This window comes from Polypterus senegalus, chromosome 5, assembly GCF_016835505.1.
Source record: "Polypterus senegalus isolate Bchr_013 chromosome 5, ASM1683550v1, whole genome shotgun sequence".
In the NCBI taxonomy this organism is placed as follows: Eukaryota; Metazoa; Chordata; class Cladistia; order Polypteriformes; family Polypteridae; genus Polypterus; species Polypterus senegalus.
In genome coordinates, this window is record NC_053158.1 from 8,758,576 (window position 1) to 8,785,599 (window position 27,024).

At 41.4% G+C, this 27,024-nt stretch overlaps 1 protein-coding gene across 8 annotated transcripts in view; it reads left to right on the forward strand.

The window, feature by feature from the left end:
* Nucleotides 1–27,024, forward strand: part of LOC120530126 (RNA-binding Raly-like protein) — a 1,108,526-nt gene that overhangs the window by 624,288 nt on the left and 457,214 nt on the right. For all 8 annotated transcript variants that reach the window (XM_039754308.1, XM_039754312.1, XM_039754309.1 and 5 more), the window contains one exon: nt 17,099–17,380. In XM_039754308.1, the coding sequence (XP_039610242.1) occupies nt 17,125–17,380 (256 nt within the window). In that variant the 5' untranslated portion in view covers nt 17,099–17,124. The remainder of the gene's footprint in view (nt 1–17,098; nt 17,381–27,024) is intronic.

Consider the following 27,024-nt stretch of genomic DNA (forward strand, 5'->3'; position numbering starts at 1 on the left):
GCGTCTGGTCCAAGGGTTCAAGGGGACGATAGCGCCCCCCATTTGTTACAATAGATAGATAGATAGATAGATAGATAGATAGAAAGGCACTATATAATAGATAGATAGATAGATAGATAGATAGATAGATAGATAGATAGATAGATAGATAGGATAGATAGATAGATAGATAGATAGATAGATGATAGATAGATAGATAGGTGAAAGGCACACTATATAGATAGATAGATAGATAGATAGATAGATAGATAGATAGATAGATAGATAGGTGAAGGCACTATATAATAGATAGATATAGCATTGACTTCCACCTGTCCCACCCAAAATTGTACAAAACTAAATGCAAATGATAAAGATGGACTGTATCTCAATGTGTCTGACTCTGATTTGCTCGCCACGCTGTTGTCTCTCTTACTCTGAGTGTTCGCTGACCTCGGTTTCTCATTCCCGCTTCCACTTGTGGTACGGTGTGCGCCCTTCACGTCCGTCATTCTGCTGATAATCTTTACTACGAATCTCTATATTGCTGTTAGGTGATCGGTGACGGTGTCTCAGAATGGCCAGGGTGGGCTCCAAGCTAACTTCCACAGCTTGTGGGATCTCTAAGATGCTGCCATCCATTTTACATGGTAAAGCCATAACTCTCAATGCAGCCATTAGCTGTTTCCTTAATGCCAGCCTTTATTTATTATGAAACACGGTCTGGTTAATTGCACACTGTATTTTTTTTTCCTTCATGTTTTCAGATTTCAAAACCAGATTTATGGATGGCAGTTGGCCGTACTTACCAGCTGTTACCATTCCTACAGACATTCATTTTATCCAATTAGATTTAAACATTTGACAGACTAAACGGGACAGTTGCTTAGATTTGATTTCAGTTTATTTTTCCCTGGCTGAAAATAAAAAAGAAAAAGTAAAAAAAAGCGTGCAGGTGGCACATTTTATATTCCCTATAATTAAATTACAAGGAATATTGCGTTTATATTAGAAGCAGAGCAGATACTCTCCTGAAATGATGAAAACTGACTGCTTGGCTGAATCCAAAGTGTTTCTGCAAATTATTGATTAGGCATGACACAAGTGAGAGCGGCTAATTTGATCCTTCCCCTACCTGAACATAACTATATGGTTGCAGGCTAAATGGATATGATTTCTTCTTGAAAAGGACACAATACCTTCCTCTAACAGTGCTGCTAATAATAGTATACAGAATAAACCTATATTTACTGGCAGACTGCTGACTGTAGTGCAGTGTTCTTTGGCACCATTATTATAAATGGCACACAGGCACGGGTCAAGGTAAGGTTGATTTAAACTACCGCTGTGGAAGTCACAGATGAATCATGAATCCATTATTCAAGAACAAGCTCAACTAAATCCAATCTGTTGTGTAGGACGGCCACAATATGCTACAAAGCCTTTACTTACATAGGGCTAGCGACTGTATAAATACCTGTGGAGGACGCTTTTAAAAGAAACGCCTGCAATCGGTGCGGTGATGAGTTTTTCACGCATGGAAGAATCTATCCTTTGGAAAGTGAACAGCTCACGACGCCGGTAGTCATTTCGGTCTGCTGCCTGACTGCTTCAAAGCCAAGGGACTAAAAAAGAAAAAAATACAAGTTGATTAGAAATGGGTGACACCCTGGTTAATTAATGTCACATTTTGCTTCGATTGTCTCTGAGTTGAATTCCCATAAGGAAACAGAGGAAATGTGTGCACAATTTTAAAAACAATCCCTAACTGCTGAAAAATTCGGAAGAGATCTTAATGATTAAGCCTTATTTGTGTGTTGGCTAACTGCAGTACCACTCCCCGCCACTAGATGATCGCGACGTGTGACGTTTGTGCACTACCAAAATGCCATAAGGTGTGACAAGTATGCTAATCAAAGAAAAAATAGAAAGGAGTGATTTGTAGATTTACTTTGACCTGTGTGACCAGCAGGTGGCGTTGCAGCACCCCAAACTCCAGACACATCCACCACGACACAAGTCCCTAGAACAAATATCATCTTGTTATCACAACAATTTCTCCTGCTCCTCCAGGTGAGCTTTGTCCCCTTCCACTCGACTCCAGCTCACCTGGATGAGGTCGAGTGGCTTCTTTCATCTCAGACCCAGGAGTACATCTGATGCCAGGGTATAACCATGAGGAAGTACTTCTGGGAAAAGTGGAAGCCCCACAAAGTAGGGATCATGGATCCCTGCAGAATCCCCTGGAAGCATCCACAGAACCCCTACAAGGGCGCCCCATGGGACTATAGTTCCCATCATACAGGTATCATCGCCCCGGGATGCTGCCACCTAGAAAACACAACAACAGCAGCAGCAACAATTTATTTCTTGCATAGCCCAAAATCACGCAAGGAATCAACTCAGTGGGCTTTAACTGGCCCCTTTTTTGACAGCCTCTCAACCTAACACCCTCCCCAAAAAAAGACCCTTGTAGGGAAAAAAAGGAAGAAATCTTGGGAAAGGCAGTTCAGTGAGAGAGCGAGACCTCCGTACAAGTAAATTGGGCATGCAATGAATGTCAAAAAATACAGTAATCCAAATAAAAGTAATCTTCTTCACAGAACTTGATGGTCACCTCAAATAAATTGTTAAAATAAATTGTTGCTGCTGTTGTGGTTGCTAGGCAGCAGCATCCCTGGGCAATGTTACCTGTATGATGGGAACTGTAGTCCCATGGGGCACCCTTGTCGGGGTACTGTGGATGCTTCCAGGGGGTTATGCAGGGAACAATACAAAAATACAAACTACAAGGCAAGGTGTAATAATAGATGGTACCACTCTTTAAATTCAGAACTATAACATATACGATGTATATATATACAGTATATCGATAATATACACTGCTCACAAAAATTAAAGGAACACTTTAAAGAAACACATTCGATACATCAGATCTCAATATGAAGTTGGATATCTATACAAATAACGACAGGGCAATGTCTTAGGAACAAAAGGATGCCAAGTCTTTTAATGGAAATAAAAGTTTTCTGCCTACAGAGGGCTCAATTGTGTAGACACCCTAAAATCAGAGTGAAATGAAGATGTGGCAGGCTAGTCCATTTTTTCAAAAACTTAATTTCTGCTACTCAAAATGCTTTTCAGTATCTTGTGTGGCCCCCACGAGCTTGTATGCATGCTTGACAACGTCGGGGCATGCTCCTAATGAGACGACGGATGGTGTCTTGTGGCATTTCCTCCCAGATCTGTATGAGGGCATCCCTGAGCTGTTGTATAGTCTGAGGAGCAACCTGGCGGCGCCTAATGGACCGAAACATAATGTCCCACAGATGTTCTATTGGGTTTATGTCAGGGTATCGTGAAGGCCATTCAATTGTTTCAATTCCTAAATCCTCCAGGTACTGCCTGCATACTCTTGCCACATGAGGCCGGGCATTGTCGTGCATTAGGAGGAAACCAGGACCTACTGCACCAGCGTAGGGTCCAAGGATTTCATCCTGATACCTAATGGCAGTCAAGATGCCGTTGTCTAGCCTGTAGAGGTCTGTGAGTCGCTCCATGGATATGCCTCCAAGATCATCACTGACCCACCACCAAACCAGTCATGCTAAACGATGTTACAGGCAGCATAATATTCTCCACGGCTTCTCCAGACCCTTTCACGTCTTTCACATATACTCAGGGTGAACCTGCTCTCATCTGTGAAAAGCACAGGACGCCAGTGGTGGACCTGACAATTCTGGTATTCTATGGCAAATGCCAATTGAGCTCCCCGGTGCTGTGCAGTGAGCACAGGGCGCAGTAGACATTTGGGCCCTCAGGCAACCCTCATGAAGTCTTTCTGGTTGTTTGGTCAGAGACATTCACACCAGTGGCCTGCTGGAGGTCATTTTGTAGGGCTCTGGCAGTGCTCATCCTGTTCCTCCTTGCCCAAAGGAGCAGATACTGGTCCTGCTGATGGGTTATGGACCTTCTATGGCCCTCTCCAGCTCTCCTAGAGTAACTACTTGTCTCCTAGAATCTCCTCCATGCCCTTGAGACTGTGCAGGGAGACACAGCAAACCTTCTGGCAGTGACACGTATTGATGTGCCATCCTGGAGAAGTTGGACTACCTGTGCAACCTCTGTAGGGTCCAGGTATCGCCTCATGCTACCAGTAGTGACACTGACTGTAGCCAAATGCAAAACTAGTGAAGAAACAGTCAGAAAAGATGAGGAGGGAAAAATGTCAGTGGCCTCCACCTGTTAAACCATTCCTGTTTTGGGGGTCATCTCATTGTTGCCCCTCTAGTGTATCTGTTGTTAATTTCATTAACACCACAGCAGCTGAAACTGATTAACAACCCCGTCTACTACTTAACTGACCAGATTAATAGCCCATAAGTTTCATTGACTTGATGCTATACTCTGATTAAAAAGTGTTCCTTTAATTCTTTTGAGCAGTATATTATATAAGGATAATGTATATGTATACATACATCCATCCAAGCATTATCCAACCCACTATATCCTAACTACAGGGTCACAGGGGTCTGCTGGAGCCAATCCCAGCCAACACAGGGCACAAGGCAGGAAACAAACCCCGGGCAGGGTGCCAGCCCACCGCAGTATAAGGATACATATTTGTTTAAATACATATACATAAAAAAATCAGCTGATTGTAGAGCCACGACCTGATTGGAAAAAAGGAGTCAGACAGGCCAGATCCAGTCAGAACCCTGGAAACCTCGGTCAACAAGCCGTCTCCCTCCTATTGGCTATCCCACAGCTGAGTCAGCACAGGCCTGGCCAATCAGATGAAAGGTCCCTTCTACCCAATGACCTAGCACTCCTTTATCTGAGATGACTTTAACCATAGGCAGGCAAACAACTTGGCAGTAGAGCAGTGGCACCAAGCAAGTGGCCCCCCATCCTGGCTGGAACACCCACCCATGGCCGACATCCATCACATCTGTAATCAAACATAAACAACATTAAGATGAAGGGGTTCATGTTCTACCTAATCAACTGCATTGTTTTTTTCTTGTTTTTTTTTTAAAGATATACTTTTATTCTGAAATTGATGCCTGCAACGTGTTCCAAAAATAAGTTGGGACAGATGTATTTTAGGGTTAATGATGATGTGACGAGTCATATTAAAAAGGAGAACCACCCTGTAAATTGTCAAAAGAGCAATCTTAAAAGACTGAGACTTAGGTCTATCACAGACGGGGTGAATCGGTGAGCAGAATGATTTTACAGCGGGACAGCAGGAAGGGTGTGTTGTAGGATAGGAAGTAGCATGAGGTCATCAGAAAGGGCTTGAAGTGAGGTCATTAGAATGGGGCCGGAAGTGATGTCAGGATCAGGAGGAAGTGTGATGTTTAATTGGGTTTTTCCTTTAAAGCTCTGTAGTACTCAATGCCAACCCCTGGTCTGGTGTGTCAGTATCCTGATGCGAACCCTTCAACTTCCTCCCAAGCACACGTGTATGAGACAAATTTTCAAAGAATTATCAAAATACAGAGCACCAGCTTAAAATATCTTCCAATCTGATATAAACTATATTGCCAAAGTATTGGGACACCCTTCCAAATCATTGAACTCTATGGTCACTGGTTTATAAATCAAGCACCTTGGCATGGAGACTGCTTTTACGAACATTTGTGAAGTAATGGGTCGCTCTCAGGAGCTCAGTGAATTCAAGCATGGTACCGTGATAGGATGCCATCTGTTCCATAAATCCATTTATGAACTTTCCTTGCTAGTAAATATTCCACGGTCAACTGTTACTGGTATTCTAACAAAGTGGAAGCAAGTGGGAACAACAGCAACTCAGCCATGAAGTGGTAGGCAAAGTAAAATCACAGAGCGGGGACAGCCCATGCTGAGGTGTGCAGAAGTCGCCAACCTTCTGCAGAGTTAATAGCTACAGACCTCCAAACTTCATATGGCCTCCAGATTAGCTCAAGACAGTGCGTAGAGAGCTTCATGGGATGGGTTTCCAAGGTCTATAAAGAAATGGATGAGCAAGTTTGGTGTGGAGGAACTTGACTGGCCTGCACAGAGAGAGCCCTGACCTCAACCCTGAAAGAACACCTTTGGACTGAATTCGAGCAGAGACTGCGAACGAGCCAGGCCTTCTCGTCCAAGATCAGTACCTAACCTCACAAATGCTCTCCTTGAAGAATGGTCAACGATTCCCATAAACACACTCCTACAACTTGTGGAAAGCCTCCCCAGAAGAGTTGAAGCTGTTATAGCTGTAAAGGGTGGGCCAACTCCATATTAAAGCCTATGTATTAAGAATGGGATGTCTTTAAAGTTCAAGGCGTCCCAGAGGGGACCGGGTGGTCTCATGGTCTGGAATCCCTGCAGATTTTTTTTTTTTTTTCCAGCCGTCTGGCCATCAGACCTTACTCTTATTCTATGTTAATTAATGTTGACTTATTTTTCTTACTGTGTGTTTTATTTTTCTATTCTTTGAGCTACATTTTTTGTATGAAAATGTGCTATATAAATAAATGTTGTTGTTGTTGTCCCAATACTTTTGGCAATATAGTGTTTCAAATAAACACAAGTGAACTCATCACTCCCAGGCACATTCAAAATGAACCACCAGCAGCTGTGGGAGACCCTTTTGGTTTATGGGGGCAGAAGGCAGTTTTTCTGGTGATAGGCCTTTAGTAGTTATTGGCAGGTGACCCCAAATCTCAAGGGACCACCCACAAAACACACTGAATAACACCCAGGTGAGACGGTGCAGATTGGCTCCAGTTCCCGTTCCTTTCTGGGAGTCTCTCGAACCCAACACCATTAGTACCGTAACCGAGATGAGCTGGACAAATGAGGACACAATAAGCAAGGGGATGGTGAAAAAGTGCAAACATGCTTTTAATGAAAAAGTGCTGTGCTTCCATATTCATAATAAATCTGTCAGTCTGTTTGTCTGTCTGTTTGTATGTCTGTCCACTTTTCACGAGAGAACAACTTCCTTGAACATTCCTGTTGATTTTGTGACATTTTCTCATTGCGCTACGTATCATAGTTCACTTGCGGTGCCAATTTATTTGCACAAATCCAAGATCCACGCAATGGGCCAGGGGGGCATGGCCTTCCTCACTCAGTCGCCAGCCTCGGGGTGCGTAACCTTAACCTCTGCTTAGCTAGGGAACGAGAGGACTACTTAACAGATTTAGATCGTTTTTTTTTTCTATAATTTGCTTTAACATTCTGGTTGATTTTATGACTTCTCTCATCACACTAAGTATCATAGTTTGCTTGCGGTAGCGATTTATTTGAATGAATCCAAGAGACACACAGTGGGCCGAGGGGAGGGGCCCTTCTCACTCACGCGCCAGCCTTGGGGCCAACCTTATCTCCACTTAGCTAACGAATGAGAGGATTATTTAACGCATTTAGATCGGGTTTTTTTCTATAATTTGCTTGAATATTACAGTTGATTTTGCGACCACTCTTATTGCGCTAAGTATCATAGTTTGCTTGCGGTACTGATTTATACGCACAAAGCAAAGAGAGAGGCTGCGGGCTAAAGGGATGGATCATGCAGCAGCCTCGGGCGTATCTTACATCTGCTTAGCTAGCAGACGAGAGAAATTCTTAACAGATTTAGATCGTCTTTTTTTGTATAATTTGCTTGAACATTCCGGTTGATTTTGCGACTTCTCTCATGATGCTAAGAATGAAAGTTTACTTCCAGGAGAGATATACTTACGCTAATCTGAGACAGAGGCTGCAGGCTGAGGGAAGGGGGAAGCGTGCTGTCAGGAGTGGGGAGCCGGGCGAGGCCCTCTCCCCTGTTCTGTTTCACTACTGCACATGCAGAAACATGGGGGACGGCTAGTAATCCAATGAAATGAAGGTGTCAGTGATGAATTTTAAGTTACATTAAATAAATCGATTAAAGCCAGAGGTTAAGAACACAAAATCATCGGATCCTTAATGTTCTATTTTGTACAGGATGATCCCAGCCCACCTCCTTCTTCATCTCCCCGGCTCACCCATAAGTCGCACAGCTGGCGGAGACTCAGCAGCCATAGTCTTCATCACCCGACCCCCATCTTGCCTGCCGCTCCAAGGTACAGTCCAAGGTCGGTACCCCTCCCATCATCTTTCACACACCCGCAGTTGCACCTCAGATCCCTGGGGAGGTCATCTGCTATGCTCGCCTCACTCCACACAAATGATCAGTGGGGTGAAGCGGCCCCTAGAACACCAAAACCTACACTCCTTTGAGGGGCCCTTGATCACGCAGCCTTTCCTCCCTACGTGGCTAGATCATCCTGCCCCATAAACTCTCTCTAACCTCTGAAGCCAGTTCTCTTCTGACACATTCCTTCCTTTCACCTGCTGACCCATGCAAGCTCTTTTTAAAACTGTTAGCCAATTGGGTGCAGGTGTGTGGAGCTGCTGCCTTCGTGGCAGCTTGGAGGCTCCTGATTGGTCCACCCACCTCTACACGTGAAGTCAGTGTGGTCAGACAGTGCGTCTGCTAACCGCAGAGCGAAACACATTTACACACCCTCACAGCCGCTTAGAGCCTGCACCAATACAGGGAGCAATTATTCATGTAAAATTGGTACTGCGCCACGGACCACGCGTCACACAAGGGAGCTTACATTCAAAAAGAAAATCAATAACAAAAAATAATATACAAAAGTAACACAATTAACATAAAGCAAAGAATCAAAAATGAATACAAGAGACGTAAAATATGAATTTGACCCAACAGAAGCATTTACATGTTATAAACGACACAAACACTTTCGTTCTTTCCGGTGGGGTTACCAGCAGGCTGTGCCAGAGTGCATCTACAAAGTGAAAAAGACGGACATTTATTTACAAACTGAAAATAATCAAAAGACGTCTAGTGACATAACATCTCACCGACTGAAGTGTATGTAGCAGGATGCTGCGTCCGTAACCCGAGTTTTGCTGGTTTAACCTGAGAATGACATCATTGGAGGAAGAATTTTCTCAGTAAGGCTAAAAAGATATTGTGCTGGAAGCAGGATATGAAAACTCCAGTGCACAAAATAAAATTCATATTGGATGCATTTTTCCCTCAGGTGAGCTAATGAATCCAAGTGGGATCAGACCAAGTCTTCAATTGTCCTTGAGTGGCCCAACAAAAGATCATACTTAAATCTCATAGAACATGTCTGGAGAGTCCTGAAGATGGCAGTTTCCCATCTAGTCTAACAGAGCTTGAGAAGATTTTCCAGGACAAACAGGATAAATTGCCAAAATTCTGTTGTAGCCGAAGCTTGTAGACACTTACCCAAGAAGACTTGAAGTCATTGCTGCCACAGGGACTTCTACAAAATACTTATTTATTGGTCAGAATACTTAGACGACTGAAAGGTTTCAGTTTTTAATGTTTATTAAAATTTGCAAATCTTTCTGAAAACACGTTTTCACTTTTCCGTGACAGGACATTGCATGTAGATTGATGGGAAAGTGGTCAGACATATATAATTGTATAAAAGTTACTGCAAGTGGCTTTTCATATATAGGTGCAAGAGAAATTTCTCTCTTTGTGTTTTCTATGGAACTAATACTTTATGTTTTCATCACTTTTTCTATACAAGAAATTTTTTTTTTAATCATTCTCTCAAAGATCAGGGGCCTCATGTATAACGCAGTGCGTAGAACTCGCACTATAACATGGCGTAAGCACAAAAGCCGAAATGTGCTTACGCACAGAAAAATCCAGATGCAGGAATCTGTGCGTACTCCAACTTCCACGTTCTTCCGCTACATAAATCCCGATCAGCGTGAAAACTAACGCTCGTGCACGCTTTATGTAACGCCCCAACTCTTCCCAGAATTACGCCTCTTTGAATATGCAAATCAATATAAATCGCCCTTAAGCTCAGCCTTCTGTGAAAAGACAATGGGAAAAGCACGGGGGGAAACATAAGAATTTCAGCGAATACCAAGTGGAGGCAAAGGAAAAACATACTATTTGTTCAAATAAACCGTGGTATAATCAACAAAATGAAGTTGATCGAGTGATATAGCATGTTGGAGAAACATGAAAGCTCACATCCACAAAATCGCACAATGCCGGAAATAAAAAAGAAGTCACATATCAAAGTCGCCGTGGAAAGCCGAGTTGTAAGCCCACTGTCTGAGTGTCATATGAAAGTTTATTAGGGTACAGAGAAAAAAGGCACACAGTGGGGAAAAAGCACGAAATGTCCACTTCAATCTCGACATTTCCACTTTAATCACGTAGTTTATTTTGTCATTTAGTAGAACATTATAAACTTCATCTTAAAATCGTTTAATTAACCAGTTTCTCAAAATTACATTGTAATTAAAGTAGCACGTTAAATGCTTTGTTTTGTATTTGATCTTCTAATCGTATGTGATCTATGTGTATGAATCACTACTTGTTTCTTAAACTGGCTCTCTTCCTCCAACTGGACACAGAGTCCATTACATTTGTGATATTACAGCTCTCTGAATAACTAAAATACTGAGATGTATAGGTGTTGTCATTTTCATGATGATAGGAGCTAAAGCACGTTATTAAACATGTGTTTCATGAGCCTCGTGCTCATGACAAGCATTTATCTTTTGTCGAAATCTGTCGCTGCGTTTTTAGCTGTGTTGTTATTTTCTCTTTCTGTTTTATATTCAATATATATTGGTAGCCCCAAGAGTCCTTGCTTTTCTTTCCCCAAGTAACCGATCGCCACACAATCAGCTCTGTAATAGACGTTAAGCCATCTGTAAGCTTAGCGCCGATTCTTCAAAACGTTTAAAGAACATTGAAATATCTTCGTAGTACATGTTTAATTATTCTATCCTTCACGACACTCCCAGTGAAGAATATAGATTATTTAAATGAAGTTAAAGTTTTATGTGTATAATTTAACAAACATATTTTGCTGCATTTCACCTTAAAAATGATATCGTCATCATATGTAAATACGCGCTTTATAAAGTGGCCCAGGTTGTGAGATATTATAACTGTAGTGCAAGTTTACAGTGAGGTGATTGTACTTATAAGTACAAACAGTTCTACAAGGAGCAATTGATTGAGTGCATTTAAAGTTCTTGGGATTAAACTGTTTCTGAACCGCGAGGTCCGTACAGGAAAGGCTTTAAAACATTTTGCCGTGGCTGAGACAGCGTGTCCTTAATGCCGTATACCGATAATTCTCTTTCTGATCAGCTGCTGCTGTGATTCACACTCAGATACAGTGATATAAATACTCCGAGTGGTGCAGTGAGAGTAATATAGAAAAAGATGATCCGCTGTGGCAACTCCTAACGGGAGCAGCTGAAAGAAGAAGAAGAAGAAGAAGAAGTGAGAGTAACAATGCTAAAGCAGTTCTGGTATTTGAAATACTATGGCTGTTCCCTGAACCATTATATTGTTACGAGTTAATTACAATCAGATGCATTACACTAATAAACAATATGCGGTTAGTTTCTGTGTATTTATAAAGCCGCGTCATGAAAATAATGAGTAATCACACAAGAACAGTACCATTGCTTTGACGCTGGGTGCCGCCAGTTTGCAAAACCGAGCGGAGAACTTGCGTACGACAAGCCATGAGGTACCGTGGAAAAGTGCGTGGCTTTACGCCAAGTGTAGGTTTTATACATCGCGATTTGAACGTGGAAAAGTTCTTATGCAACATTTCTGTGCGTACGCACTGTTTATACATGAGGCCCCAGGAGATGGTGGTGTCTGACTCTGATGGATAGCAGTCTTGGAAGGTATGTTAATGTTTGAACCAGTACAGTGTTTATCATCGAAAGATGTAAAATAATCAAGTATCTGCTCGTAAGGACACAAATGATTCTGAATCCATTTAATTAAACAGGTCAGATGTCGAATACCTGGTGAAGGCCAATCTTGCCAGTGTTTCCTCGGTTCAGGCCTGTGAAAAAACTGCTCCACTATATAGGCAGTCAATGAGACGTAGAGGCCCATCTGCTTATATGATGCCATTCAACAGGCCAAAGAAATGCAGGTTAGGTGCACTGGCGATTCTAAATTGTCCCTAGTGTGTGCTTGGTGTGTGTGTGTGCCAAGCGGTGGGTTGGGTTTGTTCCTGCCTTGCACCCTGTGTTGGCTGGGATTGGCTCCAGCAGACCTCCATGACCCTGTAGTTAGGATATAGCGGGTTGGTTAATGGATGGATGAGAAGTAGAGGCCCATCTGCTTGTATGATGCCATTCAACAGGCCAAAGACATGCAGGTTAGGTGCACTGGCGATTCTAAGTTGTCCCTAGTGTGTGCTTGGTGTGTGTGTGTGTACCAAGCGGTGGGTTGGTGCCCTGCCTGGGGTTTGTTTCCTGCCTTGCGCCCTGTGTTGGCTGGTTTCATAATTTGAAGCCAGTTCTCGTTGCTAATTAAACCCGTTATTTAATTCCATGGCGCTCGCTCATTCTGCCATGGCAGACATTTCCAAAACTGTTGATTTCCTTTCTTAAGAGCGCTGGCTGTCAAAATGTTTTGTGGAGCTGAGCAGATCAACATTACTGAGGCCTTCACCTTTCCTTATTTTCAGTTATTGTGTGATGGACGCAGGTCGTTGTTTATGTGTTGGTACATTTTGTGTCCTAATATTATTTGGATTGGCTCCAGCAGACCCCCGTGACCCTGTAGTTACTGTAGGATATAGCGGGTTGGATACTGGATGGATGGATGGATGATCTTCACCTCTCAGTTCTTTTCGGGTTGTGGCTACTGAATTAGCATCTTTCATTTTCAAAGATGAATTTTACATTTCACGATTGACAAAACTTTTAACTTCGAAATTCAGCATTTCATAAAGGGACACATTGCTCAAGGGATTCATTTCTAAAGTGATTTAAAAAAGAGATTAAAAACTGTACAGACGTGTATATTTTTAAACACTGCCTGACTCCTTACCTGATGGTTTATTGTCTCAAATGAAAGCCTTGTCGTTCTTTAAAAGTAATTGTTATTTAATTGAATAATATGAAAATACATTTATAGCAAAGATAAGGCACAAGATGACATGAAAACATTAATAGTCATATGATACTGAAATTAATTCTAATAACTATGCAGCAGTCTGTGTGCATATATTATTGAGCTCATTTTAACTAATACTCATTATAAAATATGGTCTCTAGGAATATGCAAATGGAATTTGAAATCCCCAAATATTTTCAAGTTAGAATTTCCAGTACATGACTCCATGGAAATATTTAATTAAACACAAATTGCATTTTGGTAATGTCACTCAATATGGTAAAATTAGATTAATTTCATATTGCTGAAGGACATCATGGCATTTTATAAAAGAAATACAGTTCAGCATGAAAAATAAGAAGGTGTTGCCAAAAAATGTGCTGTTAGCTTAGTGATAGCAAGGATTATAACAATTCTGTGTAAAGTCTGATATGCCCTAATGGTAATCTGATGAGATAAAAAAGAGAAACTAAATAGAAGTTTCCTGGTAAAACCCACAAAGACTTGCTTCAGCTGTCTATTCCTTTGCAGAATTAAGAAAACTTATCAATAAAACAGCTAATTGTCGTGGTTCAGCCAGCATATTCCTCCTGGCTGGTATTCAAAGTTGTGTTTCTTGTTTGTTTTATGTTGTTTTATGCCATTTATTTGCATTAAGGGTTTATTTTGTTTATTATTAGCCGTCCCCTGTGGCTCCGCCAGCGTATTATTGAAATACTCCTGATGTCACACTTCCCACTCCCCTTGGCCCACAGTCTCTGTCTCGGATTAGTGCAATTATCTCGCTCCTGCAAGCGAACTATGATTCTTAGCACGATGAGAGAAGTTGCAAAATCAACCAGAACGTTCAAGCAAATTATAGAAAAAAGATCTAAATCCGTTAAGTTGTTCTCTCGTTCGCTAGTTAAGTGTGGGTAAGGTACGCCCTAAGGCTGGTGCGTGAGTGAGAAGGGCCACTCCCCTCAGCCCACTGCGTGTCTCTCGGATTCATTCAAATAAATCAGTACCACAAGTAAACTATGATACTTAGTGCGATGAGAGAAGACATAAAATCAACCAGAATGTTAAAGCAAATTATAGAAAAAGACCCGATCTAAATCTGTTAAGTAGTTCGCTAGCTAAGCAGAGGTTAAGGTTACGCACCCCGAGGCTGGCGACTGAGTGAGGAAGGCCAGGCCCCCTGGCCCATTGCGTGGATCTTGGATTTGCACAAGTAAATCGGTACCGCAAGTGAACTACGTTAGATAGTGCAATAGAAAAGTTACAAAATCAACTGGAATGTTCATGCAAATGCTAGAAAAAATCCCAATCTATATCCGTTAAGTAGTTCTCTCGTGAAAAGCGGACAGATATACAGACAGACAGACGTTGGATTTTATATATATATATATATATATATATATATATATATATATATATATATATATATATATATATATATAGAGAGAGAGAGAGAGAGAGAGAGAGAGAGAGAGAGAGAGAGAGAGAGAGAGAGAGATGTACATATTTTTTGGTGTTCATTTGTCCTTGTCCCTTGAGCTTAGTGGGTGGTCCCACAAGGGGCGGGGCCACCTGCCCATCACCACTAGGAATGTTCCTCCATCCTATTTAAGGGAGGGGCTCCCCCTGATTCCTTGCGGTTCACTGAACACGCTGGAGTGGAGAGAGCTTTGGTGAGTTACTGTATTGCTTTGCTTTGTGTGTTTCCAGATTTTCGAGCCTATGCTTTGTTCTTGACTTCGCCTCTTGGATTCTGTTTTGGAACTGTGCTTACTGATTTTTTTTTTTTTGAACCTCTGCTCCACCTTGACTTCGATTCCTGGATTTTTTTATTGGGACTGTGTTATTTGATATTTTTGAACCTCTGCTTTGTTTCAACCTTTGCCTTCGGATTGTGTATTAGGACTTTGTTTGCTGTGTCTGCCTTGCCTCTTCAGGCATCTCCTGGTGCTCTTCGGAGCTTTGAATTTGCATGGCCATTTTTGTGAAAATTTATGAAGATTTTTCTTGGCTATTTTGTTTCTAGTTGGGGTATTTTGATGATATTTCCCCCTTCTAGTGGTGTAACCCTTTGAATTGTTTTTGAAGCTGTGCTTTTTTGAACCCAGGCAACTTCATGATATTAGCAATAACAGAAACCAAAATAAGACAAAAAGAGACAATAGAAAGGGATAAACAACACTGAAAAAACATGTGAAATGCGTAACAATCCACTGCATTAGAAAATGTGTCAAAAGGTGGCTAGTGGTAATGGAACACAAACATACACCAAGCATTACTGACTGAAGTAAAGAACAGACGTACAGTGGAACCTTGGGTCAGTAAGTAATTTCCCCCATAGGATTGTATGTAAATACAATTAATCCATTCTGGACCGTACGAACTGTATGTAAATATATTTTTTTAAAGATTTTTAAGCATAAAAATAGGTTAATTATACTATAAAATGCACAGTGTAATAGTAAACCAAATTAAAAACATTGAAAACCTTGAACAGAGAAAACTAACACTGCAAGAGTTCATGCTACAGCCTTACAAATCGCTCTCTGTAAACACTTTTTTTTAATGAGTTTTAAGCACAGTGAAAAAAATTAACATTTGAAAAATCCTTAATTTATACAAAAACTAACCATAAACAACCAAGAAAACTAACCTTGCATGAGTTGAGTTCTGGCATGAAGGAAGTGAGAAGGAAGAACTAGCCACTCGTAGAAGGATAGTTTTGCAGCAAATCACCGTGAATCTTCCTGGCTTTCTCGCATAACATCGCCTCGCTTACGCTGTCCCCTGCAAGTTGCTTCTCGTTCAACCGCACTGGCAATAGTTTTTCCACCTCTTCCAGCACTTGAGGCCTCTGCCTGGTTAACACTGTAACTCCTTTTGAACATCAGCTGCTTTAATGGTCTCTTTCTGCTTTAGAATAGTCGAAATCGTAGATTTTGACTTCTTGTACTCGGCAGCAAGATCAGTAACACGAACGCCACAATCATACTTTTCAATAATGTCTTTCTTTAATTCGATTTCAATTTCCTTCGAACCTTTCTTCTCACCAACACTACCACTTTTCACTTGCTTAGAGGCCATGGTTAATTGCAAAATGAATGCAAAAGCACATGAAATAGAGCACAAAGAGTTTACAGCGAATGCACGCACATCTGACAATGTACAGGGAGAGACTGAACACGTGCGGAAATCATCGGTGCGCATGAACCGGAAGGTAAACTAGCTTGTTTGTCACCCGATTGCGTGGTTGTGAACAGATGCAAAAGTTTGGCAAACTTTTTGGTCATAACCCGAATTGTACTTTTTCGGAAACGTTCGTGACCTGAGGTTCCACTGTATACGGTATAAGTTATTTAACAAGCAAAAACAGGTCGCAAATTAAGAAAAGGGTTAGAAACCTGCAGCGAGTGGGGCCCTCCAGGATTGGAGTTGGGGACCCCTGGTCTATATATATGCCTATTGTAAATAAAGGAGGAGAACACAGAAAAAGATTTGGGGTAGCCACCCTGTGTAATTGAAGATTCAGGCGAAATGAAAACAAAAAAACAGCATGTCTTTACAGATGGCAGTCCAAATTAGAATCGTCTTAGAGGATATAAGATGGCATTTATATAGTCAGAGTAGAGGAAGTGATGTCACTGGGGTCCGAACTGAAAGTGATGTCACTAGGGCCGGTACCAGGAGTGATGTCACTGGGGTCAGAATGTAAATGATGTCACTGGGGCTGGGACCGGAAGTGATGTTGATGGGATAAACTAGAGAAAATAAACACAATCTTTAGGGGGTCCATGCCAGAATTCTAGGTAATAGCATTCTCCGTAGGTAAGTTATGTTATATTTCACAATGCAGCTAACACTGGAGCACTAACAGGAAGCTCCCACCCCAGATTTCCACAGGCCTTATTGCACATGACTTCCAATCAGAAAAGAAGATATTAGACAGAAATGGGAAAAGGGAAATAGTTTAGAAAGAAACAAACAAAACAAAACAGTTTGCAAAATATGTTTTATTAGCTCTGAAACCACACTGCAGATATACGTAAGACTCAAAAATGGTACTGTCGCCTATAATAATACCGTAGTAATGATTTGAAATGTTCCAAAAGTCAACATTGTCCTTTGCCATTTACTTTTCTGTTTTTCAATTTTCAGGAAAAGGAAAACTCCACTAAAGAAAAATGACTGGCAAGACCCAGACCAGCAACGTCACTAACAAGAATGACCCCAGGTCTATCAACTCTAGGGTGTTCATTGGGAATCTAAATACCGCAATCGTGAAAAAAAGCGACATTGAAGCCATCTTTGCCAAATATGGAAAAATTGTTGGGTGCTCCGTACACAAGGGATATGCGTTTGTGCAGTATATCAGCGAGAGACATGCCCGTGCGGCTGTGGCTGGAGAAAACGCCAGGATAATTGCAGGTCAGCCACTTGGTAAGTGACGATATTCCCATTATCTTTGTGCTTTTTGCTGGAGTTTTGTTGAACCGTGGTCTTCTGATGATCCTTAAAGGATGTAGCAGAGTTTTCCTGTATTAGGAACTTTCTAGTTTTTGAATGACAAACGTGTCTGCTGTAACGAGTGCTTTTACGGCTGCAGTTACACAAAAAAACTGAGTGCACTGAAGGCGATGGAAGTTGTTTGAGAATAACTAAACCAGCCTGGTAACAAAAGTATACTTTCATGGTTAATGGTTTTGTGTTCTCTATGGATCTTGGAGTGTCAGAGAACTTTAAAACCAGCTATTCAATGAAGCATTTGTCCTTGGTTTGTACCACAAAAATCGTCACCTTACTGTGTGTCACCTAATAGTGCAGCTTAAATTGACTCGATTCGTATTTTTGGCTCATATAATTTTTTTATTTTTTGCAAGTGATCCAAATCTGATATGATATGTTTGGATATCTCATGTCTCTCATGAACAAAACTTGTGAAAAGCAAATGTGTTAGACAGACCTAACAGAACACCCAATACACCAACAGCATGCTGGAAGTTCTCAGTGCAGGATTTCTGTGAATTAATCAGTTTATGATTTTAAGGAAGAGAAATGGAAAACGAAAAATCATGGAGTGTAGTTATCGCTGCTTTATCTGTATATTGAAGCTTGAGGACATGAGAGTGCAGGCAGGACCGGTGCGGGTGTGAGATGTGGAGGATTTTGATAAAACAGAATGGTTTGACAATATCAGAATGTCAAGAGGGATGTTCGATTACTTACATCCATGTGTGTTTGCAAGAGTAGGGGAAAATATGGAGAAATTGGTCTTTTTTGGATGACTGTGGTCACCCCAAATGTTTATGAAGTTTGGCATCTCTTTTTCTTTCTTTTGGCACACTGAGTCCATATTGTCATCCATCTTAAGACAATTTCAGAAAATCAAGGGGGATGTTCGATTGCTTGCCTCCATTTGTTTCTGCAAGAGTTGGAGAAACTATGTGCTTAGGCTGCACCATTGCCTTGAGAAAATATGCAGAATCTTGTCTGTTTAGCTGGCTGCAGTCAACTCAAATGTTTATGAAGTTTGGCATCTCATTTTCTGTCTATTGGTGCACTGATTCAGTACTGTCATCCATCTTAAGACAATTTCAGATTGTCAAGGAGGATTTTCGATTACATACATCCATTTGGTTCTGCAAGAGTTGGGGAAAAGATGGAGACTTTGGTCTGTTTTGGCTGGCTATGATCACCCCAAATGCTTATGAAGTATCGCATCTCATTTTCTGTCAATTGGAATGCTGAGCGAGTACTGTCGTCCATCTTAAGAAAAACCCAGAATGTCAAGGAGGATGTTCAATTACTTACATCCATTTGTTTCTGCAAGAGTTGGTGAAACTATGTGCTTAGGCTGCACCATTTTCTTGAGAAAATATGCAGAATTTGGTCTGTTTTGGCAGGCTATGGTTACCTCAAATGTTTATGAAGTTTGGCATCTCATTTTCTGTCTATTGGCGCACTGAGTCAGTACTGTCATCTCTCTTAAGACAATTTCAGAATGTCAAGGGGGATGTTCGATTACTTACATCCATTTGTTTCTGCAAGAGTTGGGGAAAATATGGAGAATTTGGTCTGTTTTGGCTGGCTATGGTCACCTCAAATGTTTATGAAGTATGGCATTTCATTGTCTATCTACTGGCACACTGAGTCAGAACTGTCATCCATCTTAAGACAATTTCAGAATGTCAAGGGGGATGTTCGATTACATACATTCATTTGTTTTTGCAAGAGTTGGGGAAACTTTGCAGAATTCTGTCTGTTTTGGCAGGCTATGGTCAACTCAAATGTTTATGAAGTTTGATGTCTCAATTTTCTGTGTATTAGCACGCTGAGTCAATTCTGTCATCCATCTTAAGACTATTTCAGATTGTCAAGGGGGATGTTTGATTACGTACATCTACTGTATGTCTGTCTGCAAAATTAGGTGGGAAAATATGGAGACTTTGGTCTGTTTTGGCTGGCTGTGGTCACCTCAAATGTTTATGAAGTTTGGTTTCACATTTTCTGTCTACTGGCGCACTGAGTCAGTACTGTCATCTCTCTTAAGACAATCTCAGAATGTCAAGGGGAATGTTCGATTACTTACATCCATTTGTTTCTGCAAGAGTTGGGGAAAATATGGAGACTTTGGTCTGTTTTGGCTGGCTATGGTCACCTCAAATGTTTATGAAGTTTGACGTCTCATTTTTCTGTGTATTAGCACGCTGAGTCAATTCTGTCATCCATCTTAAGACTATTTCAGATTGTCAAGGGGGATGTTTGATTACGTACATCTACTGTATGTCTGTCTGCAAAATTAGGTGGGAAAATATGGAGACTTTGGTCTGTTTTGGCTGGCTATGGTCACCCCAAATATTTATGAAGTTTGGTTTCACATTTTCTGTCTACTGGCATGCCGAGTCGGTACTGTCATCAACCTTAAGAAAAAGGCTGCATAAGCAGTGGCGTAAGAAAATTTCCTGATTATTCTGGCTGCATAAGCAGTTCTGATACTTTGTGAAGTTTTTTGATAAATACACCTCTGTAAAAAGGCTGGCACTCTGTGGCATGGGTGAAAGTTGAATTGAAGTAGAGCTGCACTGAGTAGGTAGTCAGATTTGTGGCCTACCTTCTTATTTCTATATCTTAGTTTGTCAAAATTCTTTTGGAATTAGGATTGGGTAATGAAGGACGAGGCCGTCCCATGGTAGGAAGAGCATCAAGTGTTTACTGAGGAGACATCCTGGTCATGAAATTCCACTGATGTAGAAGCAGTCTCAATCAATACATAGCAATATTTCTGAGTATTTGATTTTTTCCAATTTTAAATAATATAACACATCAGTTTCCCACTGACTTAAAGAGGAGAGTTTGGGTTCTTCCAGTTTATCAGAATAAGTCTGCGTGCCAACAGTGTAGTGAATGCAATCACAGTTTGTTTGTCTTTCTCCACTTTAAGACCCTCTGGAAGAACCCCAAACACAGCTGTTAATGGGTTAGGAGGGATTGTGAGTCCAAGACTGTCTGAGAGGTAATTAAAAATTTTTGTCCAGAATAATGTTAATTTGGAGCAGGCCCAGAACATGTGACCTAGTGAGGCTGGGGCTTGGTTGCAACGTTCGCAGGTTGGATCATGCCCTGGAAACATTTTGAGAGTTTTAGTCGAGACAGATGTGCTCGATATATAATTTTGAGTTGTATAATTGTATGCTTTGCATATGGAGCTTGAGTGAATTCTCTGCATTGCTACTTTCCACTCCTTTTCTGATATATTAATTGAGAGGTCATTTTCCCAGTGTCCTCTTGGATCTTTGAAAGGAAGGGATTGTAAAAGGATTTTATATATTGTAGAGATGGAGTCTAACTCCTTGAAATTGAGCTTTTACTTCTATTGCGGTCCATGCCTGTGTATGTTCTTCTATTTGTGTCCAGGTTCTTATCGACTGTATATTTGCCCAGTAATAAAACTGGAAGTTAGGTAGAGCCATGCCGCCTTCTGCCTTTTGTCTTTGTAGGGTCGCTCTTTTGATGCGTGGATGTTTAGAATTCCAAATAAATGAGGTTATTGTTGAATCTAATTGCTTAAAGAACGATTTATTAATGTATATTGGTATGTTTTGAAATAAAAAGGAGCTTAGGAAGAATATTCATCTTAACAGATTGCAGGCACAGAATTTTCTGGGTCCGATATATACAGTACCATGTCATCTGCATATAATGAGATTTTCTGTTCCAGTCCTTCTCTGCTAATCCCCTTTATCTGATCAGTATTTCGACAATGTATTGCCAGTGGTTCAATGGCAATTGCATTCTGGATTTTTCTTTATACTCAGTAGTATATAGGGATTTATAGTAGTCTCTAAAAGTGCACATTATATTTTTGTGTTCGATGATTTTATCTCCATTCGTGTTAGTAATTACGAGATTGCGTTGCACTTCTTGCTTGTGAAATGCCTCCTCTTATGTAGAGTCTCGCTTGGTAGTCTGGCATGTTCTTCATCTATTTTAGTAATTTCGCTTTTTATCTCTGCTACTTTCTTCGCTTCGGATTTATTTCTGTGGGAAAGATATGAGATAATCTGTCCTCTTAAGAAGGGGACTTAGGGGGATGTATTTGTCTCTAGAAAGAATCACTCCAAGATTATTTACAAGATTTAATCAGGCAGTTGTTGCGTTCCCCTGTGGAGGAAGTCTTATATTTTAAATTTTGTATAAATTCCTTATCATCAACATTAGGTGCATAAACATTTATCAAAATCATTTTACAGTATCAGACTTTAGCACTGAGTTTTTGGTGTCATATTATAGTCTTAACTGGAAGTGAAATAGTTTAGGTCACTGCAGCTTATTATTACGTTGATAGTTATAATTATAAAGATTGAGATGATAGATTAGATATAGATCAAGCCTGCTCTCTTTCTCTTCCCCTTAACCCCCACCCTCCCTTTTTGCCTCCCCAGGTGAGGCTAAAACCCACTTCATGCAGTCCCAGTCCTCTGACATACCCAGAGACAGAGCACGTCCAAAGCACATCAAGCCCCCATGCAGTGGCGCTTTAAGGTTAAAAGATAGAGATATCTGTTACCAATATAGTCTTTAAAAGAGGAAAAAAAAAAAAGAAAAGAATTTTGCACTTAATATATATACATATATATATATATATATATATATATATATATATATATATATATATATATATACATACATACATATAATCTTCATCAATTTTAGTGCATTAAGATGATATCCCCAGATAATAAACCCAGGTGGTCTGAATCAATAACACATGAGAAAAGAAAAAAAAGAGGAGGAAAACGTTCTGATACTTTGTAAGAAGTTTTTATAAGATAAATACACCTCTGTAAAAGATTATTAATCCTAGGCTGGCACTCTGTGGCATGGGTGAAAGTTGAATTGAAGGCGGCGCGTTTGAGAGCTGCACTGAGTAGGTCAGTATAAAAGATCTTGGTCGGGTCTGAGATTTGTGGCTTTAAAGTCTTATTTTAGAAAAAGTTCCTTCTTATTTCTATATCTTAGTTTGTCAAAATTTTACTGCTCTTTCCTCGGAATTAGGATTGGGTAATGAAGGCACGAGGCCTCAATGCGCTCCAATTTTACCCATGGTAGGAAGAGCATCAGGTGTTTACTGAGGAGACATCCTGGTAGCTCAAATGAAATTCTGCTGACTGATGTAGAAGCAGTCTGTGGCAGACTCACGACGCACCTTCGCTCCCCTTTTCGCTCTCAGCGGCGGCGATGTAGCGGACCGTGGTCCCGAGGAGTCTGTACTTTCGCCCATCTGTCCAGGTCTGTCTCTGAGAGGCCGTATCTCGAACTAGGGCTTGCTGATCGCAGCTTGGATGTAGCTTTAGTCTTCGATTCTTTCGGACCCCCTTCTTGTTGGCCATGTTTATATGTGTTTACATATACTGTAGCGGTCCCTCTCGGGTTGAATAAATACAGGATATCTCAGATTTAATATGAAAAATAGCACCACTGTAGCGGAGCTCCACTTCAGACGTCCATTATTTAAATGTGTAGGCTGAGCTGTCTTGATTTGGGTGTACAAATGCATAACTTGCCTGATGTAACTGCAATCTACATCAGGGGTCCCCAACTCTGGTCTTGGAGGGCCAAAGTGGCTGCTGGCTTTCATTCTAATCCTTTTCTTAATTAGTAATCTGTTTTTGATGCTAATTAACTTCTTTGGAATTCATTTGAATTGACTTCTTTTTGTTAAGATTTGCTCCCCTGAATTTCTTCATTGTTCCTCTTAATTCCTACATTTCTTTCCTTAAATGGCCCCCAAACAGAAATGAAATGTGAAGTGAGGGAGCCAACAGATGACCAACTAAGTCAGGGCCTGAAACTCCAACCAGTTGCTTCATTAGGCACCAATTCTTGTTGTTAATTAAACCCGTTCATTAATTCCATGGCTTGTTGCTCCTCTCATTGTTCAATAGCAGACATTACAGAAATTGTTGATTTTCTCTTTTCTAAGAGCACTAATAAAATGCTTTGTGGACCTGAGCAGATCAATATTCCAGAGACCTTCACCTTTCTTTATTTTCAGATATTGTATGATGGACACAGTTTACTGGTCATGTGTGACAATATATATATTTTTAAGTCTTCGTCTTAGTGGATTCAATGCAGTGGCTCTTGTGGGTAGTTGGATATCTACCATCACAGGTGGCTGCACAAGACTTTGGTTAGGGTGCCACCACAGAAGAACCAGAAAAGAACACAGAGAATAGATTGCAGGTTCATTGAAGAGTATGATCACATCAGGTTTATTAAGGGTGGGACTATAATGTAGTTCCAAAAAGGCCAAAGTCAAAAAAGTGGGTTTTTAGGGGTTATTTAAAATGAACCACACTGTTAGACTGGCATATCTCTATTGGTAACGTATTGAAGGAAACATGTTGAGACAGATCATGCTATGCAACATTTTGAAATTTGAAAGTCTCCCCCTGAAAAGCATCGGCAAATTTGTGAACACGCCTGTCTTAGCACAGAGAAACATTCTGTGTGACTTCAGCTCCGAATTCATTTACTGTTTCAGTCTTACTCTGAGGCTCATTACATCATCTTCTATATATATAAAATCCATTGTCTGTCTGTGTGTCTGTATTTCTGTCCGCTTTTCACGAGAGATCTACTTAACGGATTTAGATCGGGTTTGTTTCTAGAATTTGCTTGAACATTCTGGTTGATTCTGTGACTTCTCTCATCACGCTATGTATCATAGCTCGCTTGTGGTACCGATTTGTGCGAATCCGAGAGAGACGCAGCAGGCCACGGGGTTTTGGGTGGGGGCCTCCTCACTTACTCATGCACCAGCCTTGGACCGTGTACCTTACCTTCGCTTAGCTAGCGGATGAGAGAAATACTTCACGGATTTAGATCTATAATTTGCTTGAACATTCTGGTTGATTCTGTGACTTCTCTCATCACGCTATGTATCATAGCTCGCTTGCGGTACTGATTTGTGCGAATCCGAGAGAGACGCAGCAGGCCGAGGGGAGGGAGGGTGGTTTGGGTGGCGGCCTCCTCACTTACTGACGCACCAGCCTCAGGGTGTACCTTACCTTCACATAGCTAGCGAACGAGAGAACTACTTAACGGATTTAGATTTGTTTTTTTTCCTAGAATTTGCTTGAACATTCTGGTTGATTCTGTGACTTCTCTCATTGTGCTATGTATCATAGTTCACTTGTGGTACCGATTTATTTGTGTAAATCCGAGAGAGATGCAGCGGGCCACGGGGTTTTGGGTGGGGGCCCTCCTCACTCACTCATGCGCCAGCCTCGGACTGTTTAGCTAGCGAAAGAGAGAAATACTTCACGGATTTAGGTCTATAATTTGCTTGAATATTCCGGTTGATTTTGCAAATTCTCTCATTGAGCTAAGAATCATAGTTCGCTTGCAGGAGCGATATATTTGCACTAATCCGAGACAAAGGCTGCTGGCCAAGGGGAGGGGGAATAGTGACGTCAGGAGTAGAGAGCCGGGCAGGGCCTTCCTCACTGTTCTTTTTCACTAATATTCGGGTGGACCGCAGTGCACGGCTAGTCTTCTATATTTTGTGTATTTTCCTCTTTAATTCATCTGTCAGCCTCTTGGATTTCCAGTGCAAGCTGATCAAAACTCCGGAGGAGGCGTGCGTGGAAACCGCTGGTACAGAAGGACACGCGCAATAAAAGTTATCTGTCTGGAAGGAAATGAAAGAGGAAAGAAATCCTGTAAGCGTCTCTCTATAAGCATAGACACAGCTAACGTGTCCTCAGCATTTAGGTTCCAGCTGCATTATCTGCACATTATTATTGTAAAGAACGGATGTTATCAACCTGCAGCTGAAAGGTGTTTGAACTCATTAATCACACATGAAGGTGCAGCTCCCCGACGTGATATAAAGACAGCATGGGGTTAGAAAAGGAACTGCAGCTCGTAAATTAGCTCAAGATGGGCAGCTTACTTTGGGTGCTTTTCTTCTTCTATGGTTTAATATAGATTGTGATTTTATGCTAGTATTCTTCATTTCCGTTTCATAGTTCATTTTTATTTTGGCAATTTCACTTTATTGTTGATACAGCAGGAGTTAGCGTGTAATGAGTACCTGAGTGGCATGGTAATGCTAGTAAGGGTCAGAAAGAGGGGATTGTATTAACTGCATTAATATACTTGTTGGGTGGTTATCTTTTTGACATTTACTTAAAACATAAAAACAATAAAAAAAAAGGTCAATTAATCAGAGAACTTCCATAACTATTAACAATTGTCGAGGATGCCAGGGGCATCATCTGTGGGTGTGCGCCCATCTGGGATCACGTGTGGGGCCACCTTCCTGGTTGTTTTGGGGGCCACGGGTTCAGGGCATGGAAGCCCCACCCTGTAAGGGCCCGTGGTCACCGCCAGGAGGCTCCCCAATGCCTTGGGGACTTGTGACCTCAGCACTTCCGCCACACCAGGAAGTGCTGGGGGGAAGATTTAATTGGACACCCGGAGAGCAGCCGGGAGGACAGCCGGCACTTCTGCCACGCTGGGGCGTGGCCAACGAGGGAATGCCGGGAACCACCTGGAGCTCATCCAGGAGAATGTAAAAGGGGCCGTCTCCCTTCATTCAGGGCTAGAGTCGGGTGGAAGAAGGACAAGGCACGAGAGAGGTGTGGAGGCGGGCCAAGAAGAAGGCATTGTGAGGCCAGGACTGACTGCTGGGGTTTGTGCACATTGAATTGGGTCTAAGTGACCAATATATTATTGTAAATATTGTAAATAAACACGTGTGGTGGTTGAAGAACAACATGTCCGCCTGTCTGTGTCCGGGTCAAGTCCACACAGTGCATGAATCAGTTGAATTGGACTCTTCTGTATCTGAACGCTATTTGCTGCATTAACGACCTTCATTCTTCTGGGGTATGTCCCAGTTCTGCACGTTGTTCAGGAGGGATTCTTCCCCATTTCTTCTTAGCAGAATTGATCAAGACCCTCTAGGTTGGTGGGATGGCAGTTTTCAAACAGCGCCACGGATTCCCAATAGGGTTAAGATCAGGCCTTTGACTCGGCCATTCGAAGACGTTCACCATTCTGTTTCTGAGCCATTTCAGAGTTGCTTTGGCCTTATGCTGAGGGTCATTGTCATGATGAAAGAAGAATCTTCTCCCATCATAGCAGACAAGAAGTTCTCTTCCAATATTTTGCAGTGTTTGTATCCATCCATTGTCCCTTCAACTCTGACAGGATTCCCAGTGGCAGCACATGAAAAACATCTCCATAGCAGGTTGCTGCCATCATCATATTTCACTGTAGGTATGGCGTTTCTTGTGGCATGGCCAGTGTAAGGTATGCTACACATCACTCTTTGAGGTCTGACCAAAAAGTTCTATTTTGGTCATATCTGACCATCAAACCTTCTCTCACATCTTAAGTGGGTCTTTCTCGAGCTCTCTAGCAAATGCCATACCTGCTTTTATGTGGCTTAGTTTCTGCCTTATGGCTTTTAACCTTCTTGAACCCTGACTTGAAGACTGTGTTATGATAAGCAGAAAAGCATTATTATTAAGTATTCAATCCCCTTGAAAGTCATCATCATTTTTCTTAAC